We start from the raw sequence: 20,821 nt of genomic DNA on the forward strand, positions 1-20,821 counted from the left end.
AAAAGGCTAAAACTAGCCTATCTAAGCTTCCCTTTTAAGCTGCAAAGGGATGGCACTTTGCTGAACATGAGGAAGGAAGGATAATATCTAATAAATATATCCTCTCCTAGCATCTATACACATCCCAACAAAAAAGTGACATGAAATGTAATGTAATGCAATGCAAGGGAAGCAATCTTGTTGTCTTTCATAGCCCTAGTTTGACGAAGAGTTCAGGAGGACTTCAGCTCACTATTTTGTGACGTTTTGCTTGGGCCTCCGGCTCCTCCAGACAACCTATCATTGAGGATTAATCCTGATTTGTTTACACAAATCTTATGCAGAGGTTAGACTACAGCCAGTCATTACTGAACATTTTGTACTGATTTGTTTGCAGGGAGGTTGTGTGACAATGAGTATCCATCAGAATATGTTTGTGCTTGTGCATTGTCCCACTACTCATCTGTTCATTCCACATTTTCAATAATTTTCCCCCATCACTTTCCAAACCGCAAAAATCTTGTTTGTTTTGAAAAATGGTTATTTTTTTTTGCACTAGGGGGCGACAGAGCACTTTAATCCCATTTTATCGAATCCCTCCCTCAAAATACTGCCCTAGAGGCAGTACCCCTAATAACGCAGAGGGAGGGAGGGGACCCCGTGGCCCTTCCAATACTGCTGGACTACAGTTCCCAGCACCCTTGACCATTGGGCATGCTGGCCTGGGCTGATGGGAGCTGGGAATCCAAGCACAGCTGAAGGACTCCAAGGCTCACTAGTTCCTCATTAGAAGGAATCTCCCCACTGTGGATTTTGGATAAATAAATAGCACCCCGCCCAATAGGCAGACCAAGCAAGTGTTTAGGGCACCAGCAAAGCGGGGACACACGCACACCCTCTGCAAACGCGAATTTTATTTTGAAACAATTATATATAGAAGTAGTCATCATGGGGAAAATCAGAACTTTCTTAGACTTCCTTACAACTCCACAGTCTCCCCCATTTTTCTGTTCTATTTTTATTACTTCTCCCCACCCAACCAGGGGGCGTCCTACTAACGCAGATGGAAGCAATGCAAAAAACAACAACCCACATTATGTCATATACCGCAAGAAATGCAATTAATTAATTAATTAATTAATTAATTAATTAATTAAAATTGTGTTACGGTTTAGTATTGCTTTAAATTCTGAATTTCGTATGGGTGGGCAACCATCATCTTTCCAGCGCTCGGGGCCTCTGCAGGTCCCAATCCTTCCCTGGCCATGGGTGTGTCACTAACTGGGGAAGGGAGAAGAAGAAAAAAGATTTTGTGGGAAACGGGATGTTGTGTTAAATGTGTCCCGCAATCTCGTTTAATCCTGCCAAAGCGAGTCCCCGCCCCCGCCCCGAAATCCCATTGATTTAAACGGGACTCCGTCGCTGGAACCAAAGGAACCCACCGGCGCGGCCAAATTATTCCATCCTTCCTGGGGGTTGCTTTAAAAAAAATTTTTTTTAACCCTTTTCCTCCCCTATTTCAAAGCAGCAGCAGCAACAACAGTGTCGTTTGTGCAATTGACCAGGGAAGGAAAAGATGAAGAAATTGCGCTAGCGGCCCCGAGGAGGAGGAGGAGGAGGAGCCAACCAAAAGACAAGTGTCGGGGCAGAAGGAAGTGACTTCCGCGCCTTCGGGTTTTCTGGAGATTACGGTAAACGCGTCTCAGTCACGTGTAATTACTGGAAGAGGGCAAAAGATGAACCCGGAGTAGCAGGAGAAAATGCGCCCTTGAGTTCCGACGAGACGGTTCCACCTTAAAAGCCACCCCGGGAAAGGGGAGCGCAGGATTCCCCCGGAGGGAAGCCCACCCAGAGTTTGCCTGGGTCATTTTAAAACCCGTAGGAGCGAGAAAGTGAGGAGGAGGAGGAGGAGGGGAGAGAACTAACCCAGCCTCCCACGCCCCCCCCCCTTCCAGTCCCATCCCTCGGCTCGGGGCGCGCGCACCGCGCATCGTGTCCGGTCCGGGGGTCTCCCGGGTCCCACCCCGTCCTCCAGCAGCATGGGGATGTGCTACAGCCTCCGGCCCGGCGGGGACCACCTGCCCATCCCCTCCTACGGCAACGTGGAAGTGGAGGTGGTGGACCGCGGCGGCGAGTGTCCGGCGGCGATAGCGGTCAAGCTGAAGCAGGACATCAAGGCCAAAGAGAAAGCGGACATCAAGAGGAGCAAAAGCATCGACAAGTCGCTCAAAGCCGAGAAGAGGCAATACAAGCAGACGCACCGGCTGCTTTTGTTGGGTAAGTTCGGGGGGGGGGGCTTAGGGTGCCAACGTGCCTGGGTCTGTCTGTCTGTCTGTCTGCGGGGCGCGGTGGGCGAGATTTTTTTATTTTCCCCTGCAAGGCTGCAAATGTGGTGTCTGCCAGCAGCAAGCCGCTTGCCTGCTTTCTGTTTTTTTGCAAGAGAATCGGCGTCTTGTTCCCTCGCTTGGCGTGTCCGAGCTTTGAAAGGCTGTGTTCATAAGCGGCGGCAGCAAGCTCCCTCTACGGTCTGTATTTGGGTTTCACACTCCTAATCTGTTGTGTTTGGGTTCCTCCCCGCCTCCCCCAGCCACCCCTTCGGCGCCGTTTGGCAGAAAAGTTCTGGCTTGAAGGTTTTATGCAAAAAGTCCTTTGGGTTGCTGTTGTTGCTATTGTCGTTTGTTGTGGTCGACGTGGAGTTAGTGCTGCTGCTAGTCTTTAAACCCCCACCCTCAAAGAAACCCCCTTAACCTCAAGATCAATGCATAGATCCCGAAGGAGCTGTCTTCTCCTTGTGGCTGAAAGTTTGGAGCCAGATGGTCCGCTGTTGCAACATGGTTATTCCTCCCCCCGCCCCCGTCTTCAAATGATTAGTAATCTCTGCATATATATATTTTAAAAGCTGGATTTAGCAACGCAGCCGGATGATGACAGATATGCGAGGATAACTGTAGTTGTTGCTGCTTTTAAAAACCTGAGTTTATTGTGAGCTTAAGGCTGTCTATATGGTGGTGGTGGTGGTTGTTGTTGTTGTTGTTAAATCCACAGATGCCACAAACTTGTATTAGTAGGTTCATGTGGCTGGGGGTGAAGCTGTGGCATCTACAACTCAGGATATGATATCGTTGTTGAGACAAAGGATACTGCGGGTGGAATATTATAAAGCACTTTGTACTAATTTTACATTTAGTATTTAATGTGTTCTGAACCACAACAGTTGCCTACAAGAAGGGGAATTAAGCTTAATCGCTTTCATTATTTCCCAGACAGAAACAAAGGCTGATTCACGGTTGGTGTGGTTTGATAAGTGGGAGGAAGCTGCAATTTTTTTTTTTTTTTAAGATACAGGTTTAGTTCTGGGGGTTTCCAGGATAAGAGAGTGCCGTTTAGAACAGGAGTGACATTGTAATATTCACGACCAGAATCGCGGGCCCTGTGATGAAAACCGGGGCATTTCTGTGTACATATTGCAACCACATTAAGGATTGCTGCCCCAAATCCACATTGCTGAAGTCTGTGCATTGGATTCATTTTCATCCCTGCTATAAACTATATTAGTAAGTGGGTATAATTCAGTCTTTCCCCAAATATGGGTTGCATACATGATTCTTCCCTTTCCTGTTCTCACAGCAACCCTGAAAGGTAGGTTAGGCTGAGAGAAGGTGACTGGCCCAAGGTCACCCAGTGAGCTTCACGGCTGAGTGGGGTTTGAACTCTGTTCTCCTGCGCCCGTGTCTCTAACCACTGCACCATGCTGGGTCTCTCTCCAACTATATAAAAGCAAACCAGTAAAATTCTCAGCAGAACATACAAATTAACCATCCAAGGATTAGGAGAAGAGGAAGGTCTCTACCTGGCACTGAAAAGACAGATATACGTAGCTGCCCCATAGCTAAAGTACTCTAGGAAGCCAATGCGGTTTAGTGGATAGAGTGTCTGACTAGCCACAACCTCTTAACCTACCTCACAGGGTTGTTGTAGGGATTAACCGAGGGTGGGGGGGGGGATGAACCATGTACTCCTTGGAGAAAGAAGTGGAATAGAAATGCGATAAATACGGTAAGTTCTTCTGCTTACCTGCTAGGGGCCAGCCAGGTGGAGATGTCAGTCACCAACCTGGCTTCCAGAGATCTCCATGTGGTCACAATTGGACCCACGCCGGTCGCAAAATGCGCCTGGCGCCTGGCTAATTTCTAACGCTGATCCTATCATTGCATGGATTTCCACTTGTGCAGTAGAATGTCCTCCCCTCTTCTCCCCCGTGTGCCCCTAAATCTGTTCTTGCCAGGGATCCTCCTTTCGCCAATAGGCTGCTTACATATTGGGGGGAAGCCAGAGCTCATGGAGTCGTGATGGTGGTTGAGGCCTGGGGGCACAGGTTCGTTTTATGATGCCCTGTCTGGAATGTGGCGGGGATGACTGCCACAAGGTATCAGCTGATTCAGGATAGCGGCTAAAAATATTGCAAGCTTAAGGCTGTCTTGGCAAAAAAATAAGATTAAAAATCAAGATAATGTATTTTGAGATGCTAAAAAGGAAAATAGATGGGATTGTGAATTGTGTTTTGTGTGCTGTGCGCTGTGCGCATCATTGGCCTTGGTAGAGAGGGTGATGGGAACGGTCGTCCAATAAATTCCAGAGGCCTGTCCCTAGCTTCATGGAACAAGGTGTATTTCTTCCATTCAGGTTTTGTTTGGTAAAGTTATGCTTATTTGGCATGCCTGCTTCTGAATCAAAAGAGTTACTGGGAACATGGCAAAGGAAGATGATGTCCTCCTCTCGATTAGGAAGTGTGTTGATTAGGACGTGTGAAGAGGTTGTGGGGTTCTAACCCACAACCCTGAGATTAAGAGACTCATACCCTACCAGCTAGGGACGCGGGTGGCGCTGTGGGTTAAACCACTGAGCCTAGGACTTGCCAATCAGAAGATCGGCAGTTCGAATCCCCGCGATGGGGTGAGCTCCCGTTGCTCGGTCCCTGCTCCTGCCAACCTAGCAGTTCGAAAGCATGTCAAAGTGCAGGTAGATAAATAGGTACCGCTCCGGCGGGAAGGTAAACGGCATTTCCGTGCACTGCTCTGGTAAAGCGAGATGAGCGCCACAACCCCAGAGTCGGCCACAACTGGACCTAATGGTTAGGGGTCCCTTTACCTTTTACCCTACCAGCTGAGCTAGTGCTTTTGCCTGGCTGGAATTATTCTTTGCATGCCTGGATGGAGGAAAAGAGCAGACTAGCCTTCTATGCAAATGAAATATTGCATATGTTTCTTCATTTAGCTTTGCCTCTGGCTCTGCTCACCACTGACACCAGACGATTGCCTTCCCACTTTTGAATTACCCCGCACGGTTGTCCCGTCTGAGGAACCTTACAGCTACTTAAAGTTTTGCTAGAACCTCTGCTGTGCATCACAGCGCCGACGCAGACCCCGTGGAACATTCTTTGCTTCTTGGTTGCAACTGACTGTTTTGCCGTGGGCTGCCACTGGCCCTTCCAGAAAGCTCTATAAAACAAGGGTGTTAAGGGCCACATTCACCCCATATATTTAAAGCACTATGATTCCAAACTCTTTCCAGAAACCCCAGACTCGGCTGCGGCTTTCCACCTGCAGGCCACAGTGAACCGCAGGAGACCACTTCTCCTTGTCCTCCCTTCCTCGGGACAGAGCATTATGACTGTCTCACTCCTCTGTCCTTTCTCACTTCTCGCATTTTGCCAAGCAAACTCTGGTGGCCATACACATTTCCGGTTTCTCCTGCTCTAGTTTTCCTCTAGCCATCAACCTCTGCTCCATACAAGGCAACTTCTCCTCTGTCTCTGCAATAGGAACTGTTGAAGCCTGTAGTCCAGGCAACGCGGTTTGAGTAGCCTGCTTAACTTGTAGCGGCTAACAGTCTTGCTATTTTATTATTTCTTCTTCTTCTTTATTTATTGAATTTATATACCGCCCTATACCCGGAGGTCTCAGGGCGGTTCACAGAAAATATCACAATATTTGTTGTTGTTGTCGTTTAGTTGTGTCCGACTCTTTGTGACCCCAGGACCAGAGCACACCAGGCACTCCTATCTTCCACTGCCTCCCGCAGTTTGGTCAGACTCATGTTAGTAGCTTCGAGAACACTGTCCAACCATCTCATCCTCTGTCGTCCCCTTCTCCTTGTGCCCTCCATCTTTCCCAACATCAGGGTCTTTTCCAGGGAGTCTTCTCTTCTCATGAGGTGGCCAAAGTATTGGAGCCTCAGCTTCAGGATCTGTCCTTCCAGGGAGCACTCAGGGCTGATTGATGAAATTTGGGGTGGTATACAATTTTTCCCTTGCTGTTTTCATGAGGGATCAGAAGCGTGCATGTGCAGAAAGAGTGGGAAAGTAGCAATGCTGCCCAGTGATGTTCATCGTTGGCCACTGGTGTGAATGGAATTTAGTGTGACACGCTGGTAATATTGGTAAAAAAATCCACAGCTCCATAATGCAACAGGTACTGCAATATGAAAGAAATGTTAGCAAACAGGATGGAAACACTAGCATTGTAACCAGGAAATCTAATTCAGTATTTCCCACATCTGAATGTACCCCTTGTAGAGTGACTCTTTGATAAAGCCATTAATATGCCCGGAAGAGGAACTGGTATTGAGATTGAGTGCAGACATTGAGCCAGGAAAGCCGTAGTTTGTACCTCAGGCAGGAACTCTCTATAAATGGCAAGCAACTTCCCTCAGCCTCAGAGCACCCCTCCCACTTCTGCCATGTGGGGGCCGCAGCAGCGTCCCACGTTGTAAAGCTGCCGTAAAAGGTTGCTGAGATAATGTTTGGTGAAGTGTTCTGAGAACTCGGGAAAATGTCATTCTAAATGCTAAGCATTATTTGGATTAATCTAGCTTCGAGGGAAAGATCCGAAAGGGAAGTACAGAAAAGGGGAAGCCAAACCAGGAGGAGACCAAGCATGTTGAAATTACGCCTCACTGTGTTTTCTGCTGTAATAAAAAGCAGAAGAATGTGTGGGCTTTTGCTTATGTAGCACAGATCAACTTATTTGAGCGATCCATCAAATGCAGCTTGCAGCTTTCCCTGATTTACAAGTATGTGTGAGAATGCTTGGGACGCGGGTGGCACTGTGGGTTAAAGCCTCAGTGCCTAGGACTTGCCGATCGAAAGGTCAGCGGTTCGAATCCCCGCGGCGGGGTGCGCTCCCGTTGCTCGGTCCCAGCGCTTGCCAACCTAGCAGTTCGAAAGCACCCCCGGGTGCAAGTAGATAAATAGGGACCGCTTACCAGCGGGAAGGTAAACGTCGTTTCCGTGTGCGGCTCTGGCTTGCCAGAGCAGCGATGTCACGCTGGCCACGTGACCCGGAAGTGTCTGCGGACAGCGCTGGCTCCCGGCCTCTTGAGTGAGATGAGCGCACAACCCTAGAGTCTGGCAAGACTGGCCCGTACGGGCAGGGGTACCTTTACCTTTACTTTTACCTGTGAGAATGCTGGACTAGACGGGTCATCTGTCTGACCCAGCAGGGCTCTGTTCTCATGTTCTTATGATTCAGACACATCTTGTCCAATAGTTTCAGTGTGTTCAGCCAGGGCTGCTTCTTCAGTAATATCCTGGTTCAGTGCTGCCAGCATGAAGAATGGCCCTTAACTTTCATGTAGATGCGTTTTAGGAATGGATTAGTCATGTGTTATCAGCCCAGTTCATGCATGCTCCTTCCTGCTCTTTCCATGTTATTCTCTCCCTGCTTAAAAAGCCACATCTGTGGACTGAATTCTGTAATCGACTTAAGAAGCTAACTTGTAAGGAACTCTGAGGGGTCTGAGTTGCAGGATGGGAATGTGGTTTACATTTGGAGCTTTTTTGAAACAATTCGTTTCTATTTACTTAAACCCGTCTGTGGTTTGAAATTCTTCCTCGGTTTCTTCTTCTTCTTCTTCTTCTTCTTCTTCTTCTTCTTCTTCTTCTTCTTCTTCTTCTCTCCATCTGGCAATCCCCTGCTCTGTGGGATCCACATAGCTAATTAAAAAGAAATAAGTGGCTCTTGTGTCTTATCAGCATCATCAGATTGCTTCAAGGTAATCAGCTGTCTCGGGTCATTTGGCGAGTGACTTTGGAAAGCACGCTGAAAATCAGTGGGCACAGGTCAGGGGTGATGAGAGCTGGGGTCCAAAGACATCCAGAGGGAATCGTAGAATTGGAAGGAACCACGAGGGTCATCTAGTCCAACCCCCTGAAGTGCAGGAATCTTTTGCCCAGTGTGGGGCTCAGAGCCACAACTGTGAGATTACGAATCTCATGCTGTACTGTACTAACTGAGCTCATAGCTTGCTTCCCCCTGGTTTAGGGTCAATGCCAGTTCTGTGCTTTCTCAGATTAGAATGCCAGTTCAGTGTATTGATTTAAGAATCCTTCCTTCTGAGAACCGGACGTGCACTGCTCAGAAGTTGAAAAGAAAACTGCAAAATGATCCTTGAGGGGTAGGCAAAGGGGAAAAAAGGCGAAGAGGTGAGAGCAGACAACACAGGTCTGGGGGGAAATACAAGGAATGCCATACAGGAGCTATTTTGGGAGAGGTTTAGGGACTCCCTTCGGGTTTCCCCTGGTTCTTTTAAAACCTGATTCGGCAGTTAATATTGGGTTTTCACTGGAGCAAGAAGCAGAGCAAAAAGAAAAAGAAGAGTTTTCAGACCTGGGATAAGAGATTGATACAGATTTCAATGAATATGGCTCAAAGGAAAGTGTGGGTCATTGCAATCAGAGTGTCCTCACCCAGAGCAAATAGCTCCCTGTGTTTTACTGAGTGGAAAATATGTCTTTATTTTCCTTTCCTTTCCGCCGAAATCATACCTTGGAAGTCAAATGGAATCCGTTCCGGAAGTCTGTTCGAATTGAAAACATTCGGAAACCAAAATGTGGCTTCTGATTGGCTGCAGGAAGCTCCTGCGGCCAACCGGAAGCTGTGGAAGCCCTGTCGGACGTTCGGGTTCCAAAGAATGTTTGCAAACTGAAACACTCAATTCCAGGTTTGCAGCATTCGGGAGCCAAAACGTCCGAGTGCCAAGGCGTTTGGGATCCAAGGTATGACTGTACACACACACAACACATATCCATCACTTAAATAAGAAGCCTGCCTTTCATCAGTGGGTGGGTCAGGTGCATAAGTTGTGACTCAAGTAGTTAATGTAAGAAACCCCAGTCAATAGAGAACAATTGGCATAAGAATCCACACAAGGCAAATCAAGGAGATCAGGCTCTGTGTGGAAACATAGGAACCCTTATTCTGACTCAGACCATTGTTTTCTGTGTAGCTCAGCACTGTCTCCACTGAGTAGCAATGGCTCTTTGGGGTTTCCCGCATGGCTTGAGCCTGACACTTCCGGCTTGCAAGGCAGCTGCTTTGCCACATTGCTGCTACCCTTGCCCACAGTTTCTCAGTGTTGCAGGTTGCCCTCCTTCCTGCTTCACTGTGATTGGGGTCTCCTGGTGGGAAGGAGCAACTTTCACAACAGTGCTTTCTTGCACTTATGAAACCACTAAAAAAAACAAACGTAATGTGGGGTCCTCTTTATTGGCAATGTGTTTGGGATCCACAATCCTGCCTCGTCTGTCCAAAGCAGAGCTGAGAACTATGAGGAAATGGATCAGAAATGAAAAGCAAGGTCATTATATACGTCTACGGTGAGTCGGCGTGTTCTAAATTTGAAGCATTGCAGGCAATTGTGTGTTTGCTCCGCCAAACGAGGAGCATTTAGTAGAGATGGGACAAAAATAGGGCAATTAGAATAGATTAGTTTGCACAAAAATGCTTAAGCTTCTAAAACTGGGGCGGGGAGCCTGTGGCCTGGCAGTTGGACTCCAGATCCCATCACCAGTGGCAGACTGGGGTACTATGACACCCTGTGCAAGGCCAAAATTTGATGTTCACCCAGTCCTCTCTCTGCCCTCCCAAAGGCAGGTAAAGAGGAGCCTGTCTGACAGGGTCTTAGAGCCTTCTTCCCAAAGCTGGGAAAGCTCAGAATAGGACTCTAGGACTCTATCTCATTTAAGATGTGCCATGGAGGGTATTTGCATAGTTCCAACATTTGAAGGTCCTGCCAACCTAGCAGTTCGAAAGCACGTCAAAGTGCAAGTAGATAAATAGGTACTGCTCCGGCGGGAAGGTAAACGGCGTTTCCATGCACTGCTCTGGTTCGCCAGAAGCGGCTTAGTCATGCTGGCCACATGACCCGGAAGCTGTACGCCGGCTCCCTCACCCAGTAAAGCGAGATGAGCGCCGCAACCCCAGAGTCGGCCACGACTGGACCTAACGGTCAGGGGTCCCTTTACCTTTACCTTAACATTTGAAGGGCCATAGCTCAGTGGCAGAGCATCTGCTTCTCATGTGCACAAGGTCACAGGTTCAATTCCTGCCATCTCCAGATAGGGCTGGGACTGCCCCACTCATCTGAAATAAGAATAATAGTAGTAGTAGTAATAATAATAATAATAATAATAATAATAATTTATTGAAACCCTGGAGTGCAGCTGCTAGTCAGTGAAGACAGTGCTGAGCTAGATGGGCCAGTTGAGTCGATATAAGCTGCCTTTTTCTGTTCCTGTACTTGGGGGGGGGGGGGAATGCAACCTTTAAATTTATTTTTTGGAATAAAAGCAACATGTGTGAGGTTGATTAATTTGCCATTTAGATTTCTGTGACGTACCTGACGTTCCTTAAGAGAGCTCTTGCCCCTCTCTGTACCTTGGCCACCCCCATGGGGGTCATTAGGAAGACCAATTTGGCTGGGCCTCTCAGTGTCCTACCTTTATCACTAGGATTAAACCCACAGTAGAATAGCCCAATGGATTGTTAGCTTCCACTACCCACCATAACTCAGCTAAAAGACCAGAGACAGGTTCAGATTCTTGAATCAAACTGCACCAGCTCTGCTTTAAACCATGGGTACGCAAATTAAGACCCGGGGGCTGGATCCGGCCCAATTGCCTTCTAAATCCAGCCCGTGGAAGGTCCAGGAATCAGCGTGCTTTTACATGAGTAGAATGCGTGCTTTTATTTTAAATGCATCTCTGGGTTATTTGTGGGGCATAGGAATTCGTTCATATATTTTTTTCCAAAATATAGTCCAGCCCCCCACAAGGTCTGAGGCACAGTGGACCAGCCCCCTGCTGAAAAAGCTTGCTGACCCCTGTTTAAACCTTTGATTTGATTTATTGACAAGATATGCAGAACATTGTATTGCCATTGCTGTCAACCTTCCCTATTTTTGCGGGAAACTCCCTTATTCCAGCACCGTTTCCCACTGCTATCCCGGATTGTTAGATATCCCGTAGACTGTCCCCGGGAGAGGTGAGGCTGCTGATCCCTTATTTTCAAATCTGAAAGTTGACAGCTATGGGTATTGCCATCAGTTTAAATCAAATGTGATTCTAGCTTCTGAACTGGCTCCGACTACAGTGGTACCTCAGGTTAAGTACTTAATTCGTTCCGGAGGTCTGTTCTTAACCTGAAACTGTTCTTAACCTGAAGCACCATTTTAGCTAATGGGGCCTCCTGCTGCTGCCGCGCCGCCGGAGCACGATTTCTGTTCTCATCCTGAAGCAAAGTTCTTAACCTGAAGCACTATTTCTGGGTTAGCGGAGTCTGTAACCTGAAGCGTATGTAACCCGAGGTACCACTGTACTAGCATGTAGAGAGATAGCATCTCTTATGTACAAGCTGCAAGACTGCCTGGGATCAGAAACCTCACTTTCCACCCTCCCTGACTGACTGAAGGGCCCTCATAGTGCAGATCTAGGCTAAACATTATTCTAGATCTTTCCTGTGAAATTGACAAAGTGGCTTAAACCGCGTCAGGATGTTTGCAGGCATGAGATAAAGGTCGCAGAAGTCCGCCTTGATTACCCTTTAAGGAAGGGTTGACGGGGGGAGCAAAACCAGGCACCTCAGGGCGCAACAAAAGTTCAAACCTAAACATTTGAGGAGTTTAATTTAATCCGACACTTCCCAAGGCAACCCAAAACAACTTACAACCAATCAGGCAAACAATTAAAACTAGGGGAGGGGACCCCTCAAAAACATCCCACCCACTTCTAAAAGGCCACAGATAGTTAAAAGCCAAAGGCCTGGTTATAAAGTTTTTGCCCGGCATAATGAAGGTGCCAAGCAGGCCTCCCTAGAGGGTAAAGGTAAAGGGACCCCTGACCATTAGGTCCAGTCATGACCAACTCTGGGGTTGCGGCGCTCATCTCGCTTTATTGGCCGAGGGAGCCGGTGTACAGCTTCCTGGTCATGTGGCCAGCATGACTAAGCTGCTTCTGGTGAACCAGAGCAGCACATGGAAACACCGTTTACCTTCCTGCCTATTTACCGTATTTTTTGCTCTATAAGACTCACTTTTTCCCTCCTAAAAAGTAAGGGGAAATGTGTGTGCGTCTTATGGAGCGAATGCAGGCTGTGCAGCTATAACAGAAGACAGAACAGCCAGAGGGATTGCTGATTGCCCTGCGCAGCAATCCCTCTTGCTGTTCTGGCTTCTGAGATTCAGAATAATTTTTTTCTTGTTTTCCTCCTCCAAAAACTAGGTGCGTCTTGTGGTCTGGTGCATCTTATCGAGCGAAAAATACGGTATCTACTTGCACTTTGACGTGCTTTTGAACTGCTAGGTTGGCAGGAGCAGGGACCGAGCAACAGGAGCTCACCCCGTCGCGGGGATTCGAACCACCGACCTTCTGATTGGCAAGTCCTAGGCTCTGTGGTTTAACCCACAGCGAGGGAGCATTCCACAAATAGGGAGCTGCCACAGAAAAGGCCTGTTCTTGCCTTCCTGCCCTCTGGACCTCTCATGGGGGAGGCACACGAAGAAGGGCATCAGATGATGATCGCAGGGTCCAGGTCACTTCCTATGCAAAGACGCAGATATTGGATGAGTTTTGTTATTTTTGCATGGTTTATGCTGTAGTTTATTGCTTTTTTTTTGTACTGTGAGCTTTTTTTAAAAAAGATGGGCAGTGCCCAGAAAAGTAGCTTCCTTATTTATTCATTTATTTACTCATAAGAGCATTTCTAAATTGCCAAGTCATTAAAAAAAAGCCCCAAACTCATAAGACATCGTAAAGTTATGCAACTGTAAAATACCGAACAAATGACCCAACACTGAATCGAATTAATTCTCTAAAAATGCTTGGTGAAACAGACAAGTTTTCGGCAGAGTTGTGGGTGCCTGTCTGATTTCAGCAAGACTGAGAACAGTCTTCTAGAATACTTGGATTACTCACCTCCGTCACTGGTGCTGTGCAATGCCAGGTCTATAGGCAATAAAACCGCCACCCTGCGAGATTTCTTTATCTCGCAGGGGGTCGACCTGGCTTGTGTGACGGAGACCTGGGTGCGTGAAGGGGCAACAGTTACCTTACGAGAGATGGCGCCCCCGGGTTTCTCCATCCTCCACCAGTCGCGGACTGTGGGCCGGGGGGGAGGGGTGGCATTATTAATCCGGGAAAATTGTCCTTTCAGGGCTCTACCACCGCCATCGATCCCCGGCATTGAATGTGTTGGCCTAGTGTGGGGCTCCGAGGAGAGCTTGGCTGTCTGTCTGGTGTACCGGCCACCTAGCGCACCAGCAGCCACCCTGTCAGGCCTATTGGAGGCGGTGGCCGGCTGGGCCTTGGAGTTCCCTAACCTATTGGTATTGGGGGACTTTAACATCCATGCTGATGCCACTCCCTCCTCACAGGCTCTGGACCTGGTGTCTTCCATGGCGACACTAGGGCTCTCCCAGTTTGTTTCGGGCCCCACACATCAAGCAGGCCACACGCTGGATTTGATCTTTGGCGTCGGTATAGATGTGATCATGTCTCCTCAGACCAATTTGGGCTCGCCCGCAGAGGCTGATGGACCCTGAGAGATTCCGCCAAGCCTTGCGGGACCTTGCTCCCCCTGGCGACTCATTGACTGAGCTTGTTGAGGGCTGGAATACCCAGCTCCTGGCAGCCATCGATGAGATCGCACCTAAGCGCCCTCTGCGACCCCGCAGAAACAGGGCTCCATGGTTTACCAAGGAGCTCCGGAAAATGAAGCGGGACCTCAGACGGCTAGAGCGAGTATGGCGGGGTGCCCGTGACGGAGCCTCAAGAACATCTTATAGGGCTTTTATGAAAACCTACGAGATGGCGTTGAAGGCTGCTAAGAAGTCATACTTCTCGGCCTCCATTGCATCCGCTAGCTCTCGCCCAGCGCAATTATTTAGTATAATCAGGTCTTTAACGTCCCTTGAGGGACAGCCAAATTTAAATAACAATTTGACACATAGCTGTGAGGCATTTGCGAGCTTTTTTGCGGAGAAGGTCTTGTTGCTCCGCCATGACCTCCCTGCCAATTTGGATACAATAAAGGAACTGGAGGCCCCTCGACTGTCCTCGGGTCCAGTATTGGACCACTTCGACCGGATATCCCCAGCCGATGTGGACAGACTCCTCCGAACTGGAAAGCCCACCACTTGTCCTCTTGACCCGTGCCCGTCTTGGCTGATTAGAGCGTGTCCAGACGAGGTGCGGGCCCTCCTGGGGGATATCATCAATTTGTCCCTTTGCACGGGGACATTCCCAGGGGAACTGAAGGAGGCAGTGGTGCACCCGCTCTTAAAGAAAACATCATTAGATCCTTTAGATCTATCCAATTACCGCCCGGTTTCGAATCTTCCGTTCCTGGGTAAGGTGATTGAGAGAGCGGTTGCTGAACAGCTTGGTGGGTTTCTGGATGAAACATCGGCTCTGGATCCATTCCAGTCCGGCTTCCGCGCTGGTCATGGGACCGAGACGGCTCTGGTTGCCCTAACAGATGATCTTCGTAGACAGCTGGATCGAGGCGGGTCGGGGCTGCTGATTCTTCTAGATCTGTCAGCAGCTTTCGACATGGTCGATCATGAACTTCTGGACCACCGCCTTGCCGACGTGGGGATCCAGGGCACAGTCCTTCAATGGCTGCGCTCGTTTCTCTCTGGTCGGGGACAGAGGGTGGCGCTTGGGGGGGAATTGTCATCGCGCCATTCCTTGGTATGTGGAGTACCTCAGGGTGAGATACTCTCCCCGATGCTTTTCAACATCTTTATGCGCCCCCTCGCCCAGCTTGTTCGGAGTTTTGGGCTGGGTTGCCATCAGTATGCTGATGACACCCAACTCTATCTGTTGATGGATGGCCATCCTGACTCGGCCCCAGACACACTGACCAGATGTTTGGAAGCTGTGGCTGGATGGTTACGTGGGAGCCGGTTGAAGCTAAATCCTTCGAAGACAGAGGTCCTGTGGCTGGGACGGGGCGATATGGGATTGGGGGGGCAACTCCCATCTCTTGCGGGGGTGCAATTAGTGCCAGCACCGTCCGTTAAGAGTTTGGGTGTAATCTTCGACACCTCCCTTTCCATGGAGGCGCAGATTGCAGCTATAACAAAGGCGGCATTTTTCCATCTCCGCCAAGCTAAGCAGTTGGCTCCTTACCTCTCTCGCCCTGACCTAGCCACTGTGATCCACGCGACGGTCACCTCCAGACTGGATTATTGTAACTCGCTCTACGTGGGGCTGCCCTTGAGACTGACCCAGAAACTCCAGCGGGTGCAGAATGCTGCAGCGAGACTCCTTACGAGGTCTTCGCTGCGAGATCACATTCACCCGGTGCTATACCAGCTGCACTGGCTCCCGGTGGAGTACAGGATCAGGTTTAAGGTGCTGGTTTTAACCTTTAAAGCCCTATACGGCTTAGGACCCTCGTACCTACGGGACCGCCTCTCCTGGTATGCCCCACAGAGAAACTTACGGTCTTCAAATAAAAACATCTTGAAGGTCCCAGGCCACAGAGAAGTTTGGCTGGCCTCAACGAGAGCCAGGGCCTTTTCGGCTGTGGCTCCGATCTGGTGGAACACTCTGTCACAAGAGACCAGGGCCCTGCGGGACTTGACATCTTTCCGCAGGGCCTGCAAGACAGAGCTGTTCCACCAGGCCTTTGGCAAGGGCACAGCCTGACTCCCTCCTTCGGCAATCTTCGCGGAGCTCTGGCCCAATGGCTGCCAGTGGCTTGAATTAATTAATTTTAGAATGAATGATTTTAGAGTGTTGTTTATGTTGTACTTTTGTACTGTTTTATTGTTGTTAGCCGCCCTGAGCCCGGCTAAGGCTGGGGAGGGCGGGATATAAATAAAATTTATTATTATTATTATTATTATTATTATTGTTCCATTACACCAGAAACCTTAAATTGCACTAAACGCCTTCCTTTGTGTAGAAACTGAATCAATATGTGATAACTGTCAGACAGTCAGGAGGGCTTCCCCAGATGATCACAGCGATCTAGCTACTGTATAATCAGATCTGGCAAGGCAGTCCTTCAGGTAACGTGGTCCTACGTTGTTTAGGGCTAGCTCTCTACACCAACAGTAGTACCTTGAATTTAGTTCAGCAACATACTGGCAGCCAGTACAGTCATGCCTCATGTTACGTTTGCTTCAGGTTGCGTGTTTTCAGGTTGCGTCCCGCGGCAACCCGGAAGTACCGGAAAGGGTTACTTCCAGTTTTTTCCGCTCGCGCATGCGCAGTCGTGCAAAATGACATTACGTGCATGTGCAGGAGCAGCGAATTGCGAGCTGCGCATGCACAGATGCGGGTTGCGTTCTGCTCATGTTGCAAACGGGCCTCCGGAATGGATCCCGATCGCAACCAGAGGTACCACTGTATGTTGATACAGAGATGCTTCGTCTAAAAGCCAGACTGCAGCATTCTGCATTATAAAATAAATGTGATATTTCTGGTAACTCTTCCTTGAGCTTGGACATCCGCATATTGATGGCAATGGGTGGCAGAATGCTAGCAGTGAATTCCAGAACCTGCTTTTAGAATAAGGCGTTTTTTTAGAGCATTTTTTGTTTATAGAGTGTTGCTAGATCATTCCAAGGATCAAGGGTCACAGCTATTGGTTTGCGTGTTACCTCAACATTTGTGTGGCACAATCCGCCAGCCATTTCTTCCTTGTTCTTTGTTCAGCTGAAATATATTCTCCCTGAGCCACCCACAATTGTAATGAGCGGATTAGGTTGTTACTTGTTGCTGTGCAACCATAATGGTTTAATATATGGCTGCTGAGTTTGTCGGTTTAACATTTGCTTGCCCAATAGCCAAACTAGAGGTAGACAATCGTGTCAACCCAGGTTAGAGTCACATACCAGGACTGGGAAATATGCAACAACAAAACTGGAATTAAAAAAAATGTTTGAAGCCTATTTTAATGGGTTCTGCTGTGGATTAAAAGCACAATTTTTCCCCTCAGTGTCCGTCTAAGTCCACTTTACTTAAACTTCTGCTCTTGTTTAAAACAGGTACTTTTTCCTGTCAGTGACTCTCCATTCTCACTGGATTCAAGCTTTTCCCTTTTCTATTCCTAAGCTGCCTCATATGAGAGAGATCAAGAATGGGGAGCCCTCAAACATTCCATAGTACATTCATACAGTGAAGGCACTTTCTTCAAACTTCCACCATTGTTTTAACCCCCCACCTTTCCCCTCTCAATGTCCCGCCCATGCTATGGCCTCTATTGTTGCGTAACCTGTGTTCACTTTTGCTGTCCTAGCCCACCATGACTTCATGCAAACCCTGATTGTGATGAGGCATTATCCTCTGGGGGCTGTATGGTGATATCCTTACATTTTTATTATATAGAGAGAAAAATTTAAAGAGAAACGTAACAGGAAGTTTTCGAAACACAGATTTTCTTTTTACTTTAGCATTTCAATAATTTGTTTTTGTTTGTCTATATAAAGAAAACCTAATTTTTAAAAGGCACTAAGAAACACACAATTTTTTATTTTTTATTTTGCTGTTTGCTCTGTTTGTTTGCTTAAATGCAATGTATTTATACACCGTGTTAATTGTTTTCATAGTTTTCTACACACTGCCCTTGAATCTTTGGGGGAAGGGCAGCTGCAAAATGTTAAATAAACCAAGAAACAATGAAATAGATTATGAATAGATAAATATAGAAGAGCTTTGTGGTAAAGGGAAATTCTGCGAGTGGTTTCATGTACATCTCAATTCATGCGACTACTGTGTCGGCTTAGGAAAGAAAAGCAACCTGATAAGTTCTGTACTCTGCCGCATGCAGTTAAAAATATTATTTGAAATATAAACTTCCTTGTCTGCAGACTAGCTCTTTGCACCATGTTACAACAGCACCAAAGTCACTTCTCCTGCCTTCGCCCTCTAAGTACACTTCAACACTGCTCCATCCTGAAAATTATACAGGGCATGTGTCTTAAATGTTTACTTTGACTCCATGCCTGGGACCAAGTTCCATGACTTTCCAAGGAAGTTCTCTAAGAAGACGCTCGACAAGAACCCAGACCTTGCTGAGCAGAGTTAGGTTTCAGAAAAGAAAAGGGACCTGAGCATATAGTTGGGGGATGCTCAGTCATTTTTTGTAACTGAATCCTCCCTTTCTCATGCAGAGTAAATGTGCGCTTGTGCAGGAAGAAAAATCGCTTTACATAATACTTATGTGGTTGATCTCCTTTCCTGTTGCTAAAAAGCTAATGATGGACTAGCCATGAACTGCTCCAGTGCCAAGACATTTCCATTAATTCCAGTGGAGCAACAACTATGTAAGATGCAATTTTATCAAACTTCCTAATGGTAAGGGTTGTTCAACAGTGGAACAACCTGCCTCTGGAGGTGGCCAGTTCTGCTTCGCTGGAACTATTTACACAGATCTTGGTGGGCCATCTGTCAGGGATCCTGTAGTTGAATCCAGCATTGCGGATGCTGCACTGAGCAACAGGGAATGGAGGGGATGATCTTCAAGATTCCATCAAAACTTTGAAATATCTAGCTCATCTAACTAGCAGCCTAACCACGTCTGTGCATATGCACACAACCTCTTTTCTGTGTCCATTGAGAGGCATGGCAGACACACAAGGGCAGCCATCTACAAACCAAGCAAAAACTACAGTTCTCCCATATGAACCTGCCCAGGCTTTGATTGCTTTGCGTGAACCTCTTCTCTCAGTCCCGATACCCTCACATGCATATCTGATGGGGACATAGGAGAGGGCCTTTTTGGTGGCTGCTCCCAGACCTCGGAACTCCCTTCCTAGAGAGGCTAGACTGGTTCCCTCTTGGTTCTCCTTCCTCTGGCAGGTGAAGACTTTTATTCTGCTTTTGGGAACTCACTATTTTTAAAGGAAAGGGCTTCTTATAATGCTGTGCTGCTTTTACTGTCAAGGTTTTAATAGCTTTGCTTTAATAGCATTCAAATGTAGCTGAATTATTTTGAAACTATTTTCCTCCCCAGCTTCCTGTGTTTTATTCACGGGAGGCTTAATTTTATTTTTAGCCTTGTTGAGTCTGAAAAAAAGTATAACAACAACAACATTATTTGGAGACTGGCATAGACTGCCATTACTAGGTTCACTTTCCCCCTCCTTATCTCCTTCGCCCTAATCCTGCCCCTCCTTTGGCTTCATCAAGTTGCTGGGGAGTGGATTATGGTGATGCCCAAAGGCTTCCAAATCAGCTCACTCTGTGAAACATTGGAAGGAATCCCAAGTGAACCTTTTCTCACAGGCGAACGTTTTCCTCTGTAACAGGAGGTCATGCTATTTGGAACCCAGAATTGCATTTGCAGGAAGGAGGGTGGATGGCTGCCTTTTGCATTCCTTCCCGATTGCAAATCACGGCAGATCTGAATGAGCTGGGTAAAACCTGCTATTTTCCCTTGTGATATTTGGTAGCTTCTGTCTATAACAATGTGGAGGCAATAATACGGCGTGGCTGGGAGTCAGATTATTTCTCCTTTCGTTTTCCCCACAGCAGCTATAAACTGGCTGCATTGCTCCGTGAACAGCAGCCTAATCATTCAGAATATGCCTTATTGTGCACTGCAAATACTCCACTGCTCCCCCAAAATATTGCATATTTAGTGCATGCAGAGACACACTGGCAAATCAATAGTACAGTGGTACCTCGGGTTACATACGCTTCAGGTTACAGACTCCGCTAGTCCAGAAATAGTACCTCGGGTTAAGAACTCTGCTTCAGGATGAGAACAGAAATAATAATAATAATAATAATAATAATAATAATAATAATAATAATTTATTATTTATACCCCGCCCATCTGGCTGGGCCTCCCTAGCCACTCTGGGCGGCTTCCATAAAAACCAAAAATACAATAAAATATCACATGTTAAAAACTTCCCTGAACAGGGCTGCCTTAAGATGTCTCTTGAATGTCAGGTAGTTATTTATCACTTTGACATCTGCTGGAAGGGCGTTCCACAGGGTGGGCGCCACTACCGAGAAGGCCCTCTGCCTGGTTCCCTGTAGCTTTGCTTCTCGCAATGAGGGAACCGCCAGAAGGCCCTCGGCGCTGGACCTCAGCGTCCGGGCAGAATGATGGGGGTGGAGACGCTCCTTCAGGTATACTGGACCGAGGCCGTTTAGGGCTTTAAAGGTCAGCACCAACACTTTGAATTGTGCTCGGAAACGTACTGGGAGCCAATGCAAGTCTTTCAAGACCGGTGTTATATGGTCTCGGCGGCCGCTCCCAGTCACCAGTCTAGCTGCCGCATTCTGGATTAGTTGTAGTTTCCGAGTCACCTTCAAAGGTAGCCCCACGTAGAGTGCATTGCAGTAGTCCAAGCGGGAGATAACCAGAGCATGTACCACTCTGGCGAGACAGTCCGCAGGCAGATAGGGTCTCAGCCTACGTACCAGATGGAGCTGGTAAACAGCTGCCCTGGACACGGATTTGACCTGTGCCTCCATGGACAGCTGTGAGTCCAAAATGACTCCCAGGCTGCGCACCTGGTCCTTCAGGGGCACAGTTACCCC

At 47.8% G+C, this 20,821-nt stretch overlaps 1 protein-coding gene across 2 annotated transcripts in view; it reads left to right on the plus strand.

Moving 5' to 3' along the window:
* Positions 1-1,649: 1,649 nt before the first annotated feature.
* GNAS (GNAS complex locus) overlaps positions 1,650-20,821 on the plus strand; it is a 177,016-nt gene continuing 157,844 nt past the window's right edge. The window contains exon 1 of one of the 2 annotated variants that reach the window (XM_077929316.1): positions 1,650-2,256. In XM_077929316.1, the coding sequence (XP_077785442.1) occupies positions 2,019-2,256 (238 nt within the window). In that variant the 5' untranslated portion in view covers positions 1,650-2,018. The remainder of the gene's footprint in view (positions 2,257-20,821) is intronic. The other variant, XM_077929317.1, reaches the window with a different exon arrangement.

Source organism: Podarcis muralis, chromosome 5, assembly GCF_964188315.1.
Source record: "Podarcis muralis chromosome 5, rPodMur119.hap1.1, whole genome shotgun sequence".
In the NCBI taxonomy this organism is placed as follows: Eukaryota; Metazoa; Chordata; class Lepidosauria; order Squamata; family Lacertidae; genus Podarcis; species Podarcis muralis.